We start from the raw sequence: 13151 nt of genomic DNA on the forward strand, positions 1-13151 counted from the left end.
TGGGCCGCTGGGCAGGATGCGATCCCCCTGCAACTGTGGTGCCTTCTCCATTTCGCCCGCCGGGGGGGACAGGACCCCCCCCCCCCTCAGCAGCCGGGGCCTCTTTTAATTGGGCTGCCTGGCAGAATGTGATCCCCCTGTGGCCAAGAATCCTCCTCCATTTCACCCACTGGACGGGACAGGATGCCTCGGCGGCCGGGGCCTCTTTCAATTGGGCTGCCGGGTGAATGGTACCTCCCGGTGGCCACGGGCCTCTTCTCCCCTTCCGCAGCCCCGCTGGTCTTATTGCGCCTGGGGAGCGCGGGGAGGACGATGAGCTGTGCGCAGCAGCACACGAGCACAGATTAGGGAAAATTGCCGGCGGCCGTGTGCCTTCTTCAGTTCGGCCGACAAATGGGATGGGAAAATAAAGCCCACCCCCCCCCCCTCCTCAGTTTGCCAGTGCCCGGAGCTTTTTGCTGCTAACCCAGAAACCCGGCAATTCCTTTAGAATTCCGGAGACTCCAGACCAAATTCAAAGATTTCCCAGGTATGGCTGATGCGGCTGTGGCAGGAAGGTTTCGGGGCAATTCTGCCGCCTCAAAATCTTGCTACCTGAAGCGGCCGCCTCACTCTGCCTCATTATAGAACCGCCCCTGTGTGGTAGTGAAGGACATTTTATTGTTGTTGAATAGTCTTCGGAATGAATCCTCACGTGGATGTTTTGGTGTGCCGCAAGGATCAGTGTTGGGACCGGTCCTGTTCAATATCTTTGAGAGTGACATTGTGGAAGGAATAGAAGGTAAAGTTTGTCTTTTTGCGGATGATACTAAGATCTGTAACACAGTGGACACGCCATAAGGAGTAGAGAAAATGAGACGTGATTTAAGGAAGCTTGAACAGTGGTCAAAGATATGGCAGCTGGGATTCAATGCCAAGAAGTGCAGAGTCGTGCATCTGGGGGTGAGGTAATCCAAAGAGCTGTACATGTTGGGGAAGTGAAGGGTTGTTGTGCACGGAGCAAGAGAGGGACCTTGGGGTGATAGTGTCTAGCAGTGTGAAGTTGGTGAAGCAATGTGACAAGGCAATAGCTAAAGCTAGAAAAATGCTGTGGTACATAGAGAGAGGAATAACCAGTAAGTAAAAGGTGATAATCTCCTTGTACAGGTCCTTGGTGAGGCCTCACCTGGAGTATTGTATTCAGTTCTGGAGACCGTATCTCAAAAGGGACAGAGACAGGATGGAGGTGGTCCAGAGAAGGGTGACAAACATGTTGGTGGGGGGGGAGGGTCTCCATCAAATGACTTATGAGGAGAGGTTGAAGGACCTAAATATGGATACCCTGGAGGAGAGGAGGTGCAGGGGGGACATGATACAGACCTTCAGATACCTGAAAGGTTTTAATGATGCACAATTGACAAACCTTTTCCGTTGGAAAGGTCACGTAATGAAACTCCAGGGACGATGACTCAGAACCAACATCAGGAAATATTTCTTCATGGAGAGGGTGGTGGATGCCTGGAATGCCCTTCCAGAGGAGGTGGTGAAGACAAGAACTGTGAAAGATTTCAAAGGGGCATGGGATAAACATTGTGGATCCCTAAAGGCTAGAGGATGGGAATAAAGAAAAGAGTGCATGGGGGTAACTTGCTGGTGTGGCAGTTACTACCCTTAACCAATAAGCCTTCATACGGTTGATGCAACTCCATCATTGCTCTCTGCTTTTACGGCAGGGGGAAAGGAGGAAAAGGGGAATTAGATTCAGACAGCAACCAACAAGGGCATTGGATTTTACAGTCTGGGAAAACAAATAAGCAATGGGGGGAAAACAAATAAGCATGGGATGCATCTCCAACACTGCTCTCTGCTTCACAGGCAAGAGGTAACAGGGAATTGGACTCAGGCAGCAACCAACAAGGGCCCTGACTTTGACAGTCTGAGAAACTAAGTAAGGGGGTGACTTGTATGTTGCAGCAAGCAGTAAGCTTGCTGGGCAGACTGGATGGACCGTTTGGTCCTTTTCTGCCGTCATTTTCTATGTTTCTATGTTTGTGCTAAAGCTCCGATCATTTTTCTATATAAAAGTTGTTGGGGTTTTTTTTAATGTGTATATTTTAAGTTTTCAGTGGGCTTTTGTTAAAATACTTGTTTTCTAAGGTATTTCTGGTGCTGTTTTCCTTCAGTGAAGCTTGGGGGAAGTGATCTTTCATTCTGGGTAAATGGTAACTTGCTAAAAGTGAAAGTGGCTGGAGCATTCACCGGGAGCTGGCACGCTGTTGCAATGCCACTGCAGGACAGAAAATAACCCAACAGATCGCAGCTTCCACAACCAGACTCCACAGCGAAATGACATATTCTTACGCTCTTTTCTGAGAAGAAGATGGAAACCGCGGAGCAGAGCTTACACCAGATCCGCCCAGATCTGCCAGAAATGGGCTGATAGACTTCCTGAATTTTTACTGGAGATTTTCCAGCTATAGATGAATACAGTGATGAAGCAGGGGTTTCACACAGGCAGAAGCAGCCTGAAGAGACAGACAAATTGTCCTGAAGCTGGATGGAGCTCGAAAAGGAGTTCCCGGGGGGGGGTGGTGGGGGGGGGGGGGGGGGGGGGGGGGGACACAACACACTGCCTTAAAACAGAAAGGAAAAAGTGAACTAGAGTTAGCTGTGGGACTGGAAAGCCAGAAGGCACAGGAAGCACAGGGGTGCTGGGAAATGTAGTTTGGAGACTTTTTGGCAGATAATTAAATAGGATCAGGACAGCAGCCACAGAAAGCTGTATTACAGATTGGTAAACTCAGCTAAGATGAGGATCAGTGTGTCCCTTATGAGAGAGAGAGAGACAGACAGAGACACGGGGCGGGTGGGGAGCCAAACGAGATGGCTCACCTAGAGCCAGAAGCAGAGATATCTGCAATCAGTGGTTAAGAATTTTGAATGTGCAGAAGTACAATTGGGAAGTAGGTTCTACAAAGCCATGGGAATTGGGCTGACCTGCATGGAACTCCAACCTATCCTGATACAGAGATGCCCACAGCATTCGGTTAGGGATTATTGAATCTGCAAGAGTACAATTGGGAAGTAGGTTCTACACAGCCATGGGGAATTGGGCTGACCTGCAGGGAATTACCAAAATATCTTACTGGGTAGTCCAGGAACTGAATGTTACAAGTATGAAGTGAACACTGATGCATGGAATAAAGTTGTTTTTACTGCAATTGGTTGGCCATGAGCAATGTGTTTCAGATAACTGTCAGCAGGTCGTGCAGAGCCTAGGCAGCCATCTGCGACAAGGCCCAGGTGTTAAAAATGCCAGACTACAATAATGAGCTAAAACAAATTGAATAAAAAGTAGGGGAGACTTGAAGGCCTCAAGCTCCTTAGGGTTACCTGATATTACGATGCAGGTGTCCTTGGCTCTGCGCTTCATAGCCTTGTATGCAGCATCCGCTATGGCATAGAGATGTGGAGGCCTTTCGTACAGCTCTCTGCCCTGATAGTGCTCGATCATGTCTTTCCCGTACAGATCCATCAGTCTGTAGGGATTCACGGAGACCACCACCTCCCCGATGTAAGTGTAAATCCTTCCTTTCTCGAACCTGCACCAATTCAAACATACCATCAGTTCTCAGAGCTATGAACTGCGATGGGGCTAATTGCTGGATCGGGATAGCCATTCTCCTTGAGATCTCCCAGTGTCACATCAAAGTTCATTCTAAGTAGGAGGCATTGTGGCCAATGAAAGCAACCAGCCTTAGCCTCTGCTGGTTTTTTTTGTTGCTTCCTTATTTATTCAGACACTAACGGCATTTACAGAAAAGAAGCAAAGCTGGTTAGTGTCTGAAAGCACAGGTAGTTCTCATTACAAATTTGCAATATTTGAAACATCTATTAATCAAAATAGCTATATAACAACCCAGGAACTAAAAGAAAGCCAGAAAGTGCATATCTTGGTCAATTGCACCACTCTCAATAAATGCCTCAGGTTTGTTCATATAGCCCCCAGTTACTCTTTAGAGTTTAGAGATAATTTCAGATGGATTGGTTATCTTATTCTTTAAGAGAATTTTAAGGACTTAAGAAAATGCCATACTGGGTCAGCCCATACTGGGTCAGCCCAGCATCCTGTTTCCAACAGTGGCCAATCCAGTCTACAAGTATCTGGCAAGTACCCAAACACTAAGTAGATCCCGTGCTACTGATGCCAGTAATAGCCCCAGAGGACTTTCAATCTAACAGGCTGAGACAGTAGGGTGCGCTCGGCTGAGTGCACTGTTTAACACCCTTTTGGATGTGCGTTTCCGACGCACTCCTATTACCCCTTACACTGTAAGAGGTAATAGCGCTTGGAAAATGCGCGGGCAATCCCCCCGAAACTAACAGCCAGGTTTTCAGTTTAAAAGTCACCCAAATCTAGACTTACAAACCTAGCCAGTGGGCTCTGAAAATCAACGCTAACTGGTTAAGTTTAAAAAAAAAAAAAAAAAAAGTCATTAGTCCTCTTCTACCTCCCTGCATTTAGAAAACCACGAGCTGCTGTCCCAAATCAGCCCCTCCTGATCCCCCATCCCTTCTTCATACAAGAAGCAAGCACAGCTACCCTTAACCCCCACCGATCCCCCCTTCCATTCTTCATACAAAAAAACAAATGTGATTGCACCAAACCTGCCATCCCCCTTCCCTACCTAAAAAGAAATACATAGTGCTGGCACAAAATCCCCCAAATATCTAAGCCCAGCAGGAGGACACAGTCTTTCCTCCTCACACCACGGCTAAATACTAAGTGCTGGCACAAAATCCCCCAAATATCTAAGCCCAGCAGGAGGACACAGTCTTTCCTCCTCACACCATGGCTAAATACTAAGTGCTGGCACAAAATCCCCCAAATATCTAAGCCCAGCAGGAGGACACAGTCTTATCTCCTCACACCACGGCTAAATACTAAGTGCTGGCACAAAATCCCCCAAATATCTAAGCCCAGCAGGAGGACACAGTCTTATCTCCTCACACCACGGCTAAATACTAAGTGCTGGCACAAAATCCCCCAAATATCTAAGCCCAGGAGGAGGACACAGACTTACCTCCTCACACCACGGCTAAATACTAAGTGCTGGCACAAAATCCCCCAAATATCTAAGCCCAGTAGGAGGACACAGTCTTTCCTCCTCACACCACGGCTAAATACTAAGTGCTGGCACAAAATCCCCCAAATATCTAAGCCCAGCAGGAGGACACAGTCTTATCTCCTCACACCACGGCTAAATACTAAGTGCTGGCACAAAATCCCCCAAATATCTAAGCCCAGGAGGAGGACACAGTCTTACCTCCTCACACCACGGCTAAATACTAAGTGCTGGCACAAAATCCCCCAAATATCTAAGCCCAGCAGGAGGACACAGTCTTATCTCCTCACACCACGGCTAAATACTAAGTGCTGGCACAAAATCCCCCAAATATCTAAGCCCAGGAGGAGGACACAGTCTTACCTCCTCACACCACGGCTAAATACTAAGTGCTGGCACAAAATCCCCCAAATATCTAAGCCCAGCAGGAGGACACAATCTTACCTCCTCACACCATGGCTAAATACTAAGTGCTGGCACAAAATCCCCCAAATATCTAAGCCCAGGAGGAGGACACAGTCTTATCTCCTCACACCACGGCTAAATACTAAGTGCTGGCACAAAATCCCCCAAATATCTAAGCCCAGCAGGAGGATACAGTCTTACCGCCTCACACCATGGCTAAATACTAAGTGCTGGCACAAAATCCCCCAAATATCTAAGCCTAGCAGGAGTACACAGTCTTACCTCCTCACACCACGGCTAAATACTAAGTGCTGGCACAAAATCCCCCAAACATCTAAGCCCAGCAGGAGGACACAGTCTTACCTCCTCACACCATGGCTAAATACTAAGTGCTGGTAGTGGGGCTCGATAATATTTTCTTTGAGAACAACTTTAAGAGGGAAATTTTCAAAGACTTATGAGGGAATTGTGTGCATAAAATCAGCAATATATGCTCATAAGTAGCCTCAGTACGAGGTAAGAGAATCTTTAGAAGGGCCTGAGTACACGGGTCCCGTCACTGCCATGCAGAAATATATGCGCATGCAAAGAGGACATTTTGAGTTGGGGGTTTGGAAGTTCACACACACACACACATGTACTTATTTTACAAACAGAGCACGCGCAATGCTTCATCAAACATGCGCGCATGCTTTTACCGCTGCTAATCAAATTATGGAAATTAGATCTCACGATTATATTCTTTTAGGTGAGCTGAAGTCAGAGTCCTCAAAGTCACCGATGCGCTGGTCAGCGTTGTTTAGTCGGGCTGTGTGTCCCTGCTCGCATGATACCATTTGCGCTACTTTGTTGGCTACGATTTCAAGTGAGACGCCCAAACCTGCTATTTCTTTTCTGCTAAATGAGCTACAATTTCTCGAGTCATTTCAGCTGTTTCCGAAGGGCGACTAACAGTGGCCCACTCCTTGTCTCCCGATGTAGGCACTGAGACCTGGGCCTTCTTGTGCTTTTCAGCCCAATGCTTTCCTCCTGTATTTCTGTTTTTTAGAATTAGAGGCAGATCCACCAACAAAGCAGATGTTTATCTTTTAACATGTGATTTAGTCATGTTTTAAAAGCTTAAGTCTGGCAAAAAAAAAAAAAAAAGCATGAAATTTAAAGATATAGGCTAACAAAAATCACCATACCTGGGAACTTTCGAGCTGTGGTCACCCTGAGATAGCTGTTGATTAGCAGTAGGGGTGGAGGGGAATGATCCCAGCATCTTTTCCCTTCCTCTCTCCCTGACCCCAGCACTCTCTTGTTCCTACTCTCCCTGACTTATGCACCCTCATTCTATCCTCAGCTAAGTGAGTCCCAAGTCCTGGAATCACAGCTGCACACTGAGCTGTGTCTGTTGCAGCTCCTCTCCGATTTCTCCCCACATGCTGGCTGTGCTGTCTGCTCCAGAATCACCTCTCTTCTTCTGTTCCCTGCAGGCTTACTAAGGAAGGGGAATGGCTGAAGCTGTAAAAAGAGAGGCCCAGAGATTTGTAGTACTTCCCCTGGAGACCCAGCAATTGATGCAAATTCCCTGTGTCTTGAGGGAAAATCCAGAGAGTTCCCAGGCATAGAAATGACCTGAGTTTCACTGACACGCAGTTGGCGCATTCACTGCATCGCGTGATCTCCTACCCTGGGTTGGTTAGTGGTTTAGTTGCAGCAGAATCACAATTTTAGTTCTTGAAGACCTTCAGTTGTGATGGGCTAATTGCTGGATCGTTCCAATCACCCCTTCTGCAACCTGCCCAAACTGTTTTAGGCAATCTAACGCCTATTTTTATCTTTATTGCTATGTTACGCTAATTGTTTATGATATTATTTTACTCTCATACCATGTTACTCAAAGTTTTTTAGATGGTTTTTTTTTGTTCTATGTAATTGCTCAAGGGCAAGTTTTGTTTGTTTCACTGTAAACCGGTTTGATTTGTATCCAATGCAAGAAGATCGGTATATAAAAGTAAGTAAATAAATAAATAAATAAATAAATACAGAAACCATGCAGGTGTTCTTCTAGATAGGTACCGGCATTTCAAGCATTAAGAGAGAAATTTTCAATTGTGTGCCTAACTCGGCACATAAAGCACATACATAAGTCATGCCTGTATTTTCTACACTCTACAGCAGAAGATGCACAGTTGATAAAATAACGCATATCACCACTCCAAAAGTGCCTGCTTAGGGATCTGCCTAGTTTATACACCTATTTTATAGAAGTATGTACATAGATTTTATGCGTTAAATCATTGTAATATTTGCATATAATAACCCTCCGTTTATGCTTGGAATTTGACTGTTGTATGCACGTCTCGCTTATGAAAATACTTGTGTGTGTATTTCCCCTCAGCATTTTGCTGAGACCTCCACCAGTTGACCCAGACCTTCACCAGTTCACCCACATCCTCCACCACTTGCTCCAGAGCCCCCCACCCAAAAACTATAGACAAAAGAGAAATCAGAATAAATGTCAGTGACTTGATTAGCAGGTGTAAAAGCCCATACACGTGTCTGAGGATGCACATGGGAACTCTATAAAATGCGTAAATGTATGCATGCTTCCAAACCTCGTGCCAGAATGCTCGCAAAGACGGTGACTTTTAAACAGGCACACGGGCGCACAAGTGTGCGTGTTTGTCGACTTGAGTACAGAGACATGTCCATTTTATAATATATGCACATATATGCATGCCTGTTATAAAATAGGCTGGATGCACATATATGTGCGCTCAAGTTTAAATGGACGTGCGCATGTGCGTGCAAACGCCACGTCTAACGCGTGAATGGGAGAATTTTAAAAGGGATGCGTGCCGATGCCATAGCTAGTTTTCCCAGTTCATTCCTAATTCACCCAGTTAAGGGATAAAACTTGCAAACCCTCCTAATTTAATAGTCTCCCTTCCCTCCTGTTAGCCCAGACCCTTAAAACCCCGCTGACTAGCCTAGATTTTTTTAATACTTACACACCATCCATAGCAGAAGTAAATTTAAGTGGCAGGGGACCCCCAGTGCACACAAGGATGTGTAAATGCGCCCACGTTTCTTAGCCAGGCTCCGACACGCCCATGCCCTACCCAGATGATGCCCACACTCCACCCCTTTTTAGAAACTTTTTACTTGTGCACACAGCGGGAGAAACACGTGGCCATGGGCGGCTTGTAAAATCAGCTCAGCGCGTGCCGGCCCAACTTGTGTGTGTGGTCTCCTGAATTTGGCACTCGCAGGACTTTTACAATTTGCCATAAAGCGCCTTACTTTTCCACGTGGCAGCAACAGTACGCATATGCATCCACTCTTCTGAAAATTCACTTTCACAGAGGCTACTTACAAGCGTGTATGCCGAATTTAACATGCACATCCCCTGCGTAAGTCTTCAAAAATTCACCCTTAAAAATGCCCGTTTTTTGAGGGGAAGGACACAGAGACCCTTTAGCTATATTAGTGCCCGCAATAAGATAAATAATTGGGTGGCCGCCACTGTTCCCTCTAAACTGTGCGAGTGCACGCATGCACACAGGTCATGAATCCCGCATACACGGCAAAACGTTGAGCACACAAGCAATCCCTATATTATTTGCATTACACTGGTTTGTAGCGCACCGATTTGATCTTAGCTTATTAAAAAGTTGTGCAAAAGAAAATGTTTGCACATGTAGCTATTAAAAACTAGAGGGAGCACTGGCAGCCACCTTTACAAAGCTTTCATGTAAGGGTCTGGTCTGGAGCCTGTGGGGTGAGTAAGAGGGAAGTGTCAGACAAACAGACTAGAGGAAATTCTTTTGCAGCATAGAGCAGAAAAATGCTAATTTTTCAAGCCACAAATGTAAGGCTCTCTTAAATATAGCACAGTCGGTTGCCTTCAGAGCAGTCATCTAGAAAGCACGATGGCTGCTTCAAATACCTAGCAGATACCAAGAAAACAGGAAATTCAAGAGAATTCACCTTACATGCAACAAAGCAACTATATGAGAAAGGAACATGGGGGACAAAGGGACTCTGAGTCTACAGTTTATTAAGGCTAAAATAAAACTTCTGTCTGGAGGACACAGATGCTTATTATGGGAGCAAATTTCAAAATTATGGGGCAGATTTTAAAAGGTTTACGCATAGGTCCGGTGACGCGCGCAAAGCCCGGGACGCGCGTATGTCCCGGGGCTTTGTGAAAGGGGCGGGGCAGGGGCGGGGCTGTGTCGGGGGATCGCGCGCCTGCACTTGGCCGGCGAACGCAACCTACGCCTGCCCGGAGGCAGGCACAACTTATGAAATAAAGGTTAGGGGGGGTTTTAGGGAGGGGAAGGGAGGGGAAGGTAGGGGGCGGAAGGTGGGAGGGGAAGGTGGGGGGGAGGCGAAAGGAAAGTTCCCTCCGAGGCCGCTCCGCCATCGGGGCTTCCATAGGGCTCGACGCGCGCAAGGTGCACTAGTGTGCACCCCCTTGCGTGCAACGACCCCGGATTTTATAACATGCGCGCACAGCTGCGCGCGCATGTTATAAAATCGGGCGTACATTTGTGCGCGCCAGGTAGGTTTAAAAATCCCGCCCTATGTATTTTGATGTAAATGCAACCTTGTTAAGCTTTTTGTGTATTTATTTATTTATTTATTTATTTAATGCTTTTTATATACCGGCATTCGTAGGACACAACATGTCGGTTTACATATAACTGAGAAAGGAAAATACAATGAACGCTTATAGTAGGTTAACTAGATAACATAAGAAAGTACATATTTAAGAGATGAGTAACGAGCAAGTAAAATTATGTAGTACATATTGGATATTTAACTTATCCAAAATTAATTAAATAAATTTAAGTGGAAAAAAACTTGAGAAGCTTAAATACAAATATTTAAAGGTTAATTAAATGTTAAGGTCCCTTAAAGCATTCATTTAAGTTTGCAATAGCCTCCAGGGAAAGGGTGGCCAATTCCGATCCTCAAGAGCCACAGACAAGGGTCTGGTTTTCAGGATATCCTCAATGAAAATGCATGAGATGTATATGCATACAGTGGAGGCAGTGCATGCAGGTCTATCTCATGCATATTCATTACGAATCTCCTGAAATACAGACCCCTGTTTGTGACCCTGATGACTGGAGTTGGCCACCCCTGGCCTTCTCCTTCTGATGACTTTGTTTGTTGTAGCTCAGAGGCCAGAGGTGTTGCAGTAATTCTCTCAAACTGGTATAGTGTAAGGAAGAAGGGACTCTAGTTCTTTCTTTATTTTTTTTTTTAAAGGTAAGCAGTATATGTTTTTATCCTGTTTTAAGATGTTAGATTGATAGGCAATGAGGATAACTTTCAAACAATTGTGCGCGGCAGCATAGATGTGCTTATATGGTTGCGCATAGGTCCACAATAGTGTTTTATAATTGTGCGTATCACATACGTGCGTATTATAAAATATGCATTATCTCTTCCTCACAACATATGCCCAAATCTATGCTTATGTGCGAATACATGCAGTGCATTGAAAGCAAGTATTAGAATGCATTGAACAGGTGTATCTTTCCTACCTATTTAAAAACTTTACGTGTGCATATTTTATACGTGAAAATAAAGTAGCATTTCCTTGTGCAAATGCCGAATCATGTGCTTCGTCAGTATATTTTAAATAATGCGTGTGTGATTGAAAACACCAGTTTACCAATTACTCCACCAGTTCATCCAGTCCTTCTCCGGGTCATCGAGACCTTCCTGGTCCTTCGGCCTGAACTCCCCACAGCTCACCCAGACCTTCCACCCAGCCAATACGACACAATAAGCACGTTTATTATCACTTACGCAAGATAATTAGCAGGTATAAAACTACATGAGGAAGTTGCCAAATATATGCGTGCGTAGCTGTCAGCCCTGCCCTGGAACACCCCAGACCACATGCGTAGATGTGCGCGTGAAATGTAATATATGCACATACTTTTAAAGTTTATAAAATATGAATTACGTGAGTACATGCTACGATTGCATGTATATGCTAGTTTTGGAAAATTTACCCCAATTAGTGGAGTGCCCTTAAATGTTTAAGCCCGTTTCAATTTTTGTTTCATTTTGGGGTTTTTCCATTGTTTTTAGCTTTGTTTCTGGTTTATTTCATTTTGTTTTATTGTACATGTACTGTTCTCACACGTCATCTGCCTTTGCTTGAATTTGTCAGTTAAATCGTATTTTCCCAATTTCCAAACATCAGAGAACTTAGTTCTTGAATGCCAAACAATATTTATTAGCATGAAGAAACAGTTCAACACTCACTGTGATAAGAATAGCTGTATAGATAGCAGCCTGGATTGGCTGTTATGAATCGCTGAAAACTGTTGCAAATGGCATGAACATAACCCCTTTTGCTTTGGCAAGTTAATGCAACCTCATGGGCAGAGCCTCAAGGTCTGTGCCGACGTTGGGCAAATGAGTCTTTGCTCAGGCCAGACTAAGGTAAAGTCCAGAATGGTCCAGAAGCCAGGGCAGGTGGCTGGCAAGAAAAAGTTGGAGTCTGTAACTATGGTCAGATCCGAATACTAGGCTGAGGCTGAAGACCAGGATGAAGCTGAAGACAAAGATGAAGAAAAGGCTTGGGTGAAGCTGAGGCTGAAGACAAGGCTGAGGCTGAGGATGAGGCTGAAGACAAGACTTTGGTTGTGGAAAAGCCTGAAGATGAAGCAAGACTGAAGCTGAAGACTAGAGACAAGAAAAAGCTGAAATTGAAGACAAGGCTGAGGCTGAAGATGAGGCAAGGCTGAAGCTGGAGATGAGACAAGGCTGAGATTGAAGACAAGGCAAGGCTGAGGCTGAAGATGAAGCAAGGCTGAGGCTGAAGGCTGGAGGTGAGACAAGGCTGAGGCTGATGACAAGGCAAGGCTGAGGCCGAAGATGAGGCAAGGCTGAGGCTGAAGGCTGGAGACAAAGCAAGGGACCTGTTTGCTGAGTCATCATAAGGATGTCTGAAGCGGCCTTTTATAGTAGGAAGTTGATAACGTTATCTAAGGGTGCCGTGGTGGTTTTCCCTTTAAGTGTCCCGGTGTCAGAGCATGAATACACTAGGAGGGCCAGCATTGTCCTTCTTTGCTGGCCACGATGGAGGTGTTCAACCATGAAGAAGGTCCTGGCAGAGTCTGGTGAATGTGTTAGCTCACAGGGTCATCCAACAAGCCAGCAAACATAACAGAAAGTCAGTAATCAGATGGAGACAACTGAAGCTGAATAGAAGTTGTGGCTACTAGTGACTAGTAGATCTAGCAGTGGATTCGAAATAAGGTGAAAAAGCGATGCTTCTAGGAGATTGTAGAGGATTCAGGAGAGATGTTAGTTTGCCAAGAGCCTACTTCCAACTGAAAACCCAACAGGAAATGAATCCATCCCAGGCTTCTATTGGTCAAGGGACCAATAGGAAGAGGCAAGAGAACAGAGAGAGAGAGAGAGAGAGCAAAACAGGAATAGATCCAACCGGGTGCTCAGAAATAGTCAAACAATAACCAATCAGGAAAAGGAGCTCTAGAACCTGCAGAGAGTCTAAGCTGTGTAAAATCATAAGATGACACAGCGTGATGGTGTAATAAACAAACAAATAAATATACTGCCGAGGCAGAACAATACAAAATTAAATAAACATGCAAAGCC

General features: G+C 45.4%; 1 protein-coding gene across 2 annotated transcripts in view; it reads right to left on the reverse strand.

Annotated features, from left to right (window-relative positions):
* MYO1G (myosin IG) overlaps positions 1-13151 on the reverse strand; it is a 377606-nt gene that overhangs the window by 348560 nt on the left and 15895 nt on the right. For both annotated transcript variants that reach the window (XM_029588199.1, XM_029588200.1), the window contains exon 2: positions 3373-3581. In XM_029588199.1, the coding sequence (XP_029444059.1) occupies positions 3373-3581 (209 nt within the window). The remainder of the gene's footprint in view (positions 1-3372; positions 3582-13151) is intronic.

Source organism: Rhinatrema bivittatum, chromosome 2 (assembly GCF_901001135.1).
Source record: "Rhinatrema bivittatum chromosome 2, aRhiBiv1.1, whole genome shotgun sequence".
NCBI classification, from domain to species: Eukaryota; Metazoa; Chordata; class Amphibia; order Gymnophiona; family Rhinatrematidae; genus Rhinatrema; species Rhinatrema bivittatum.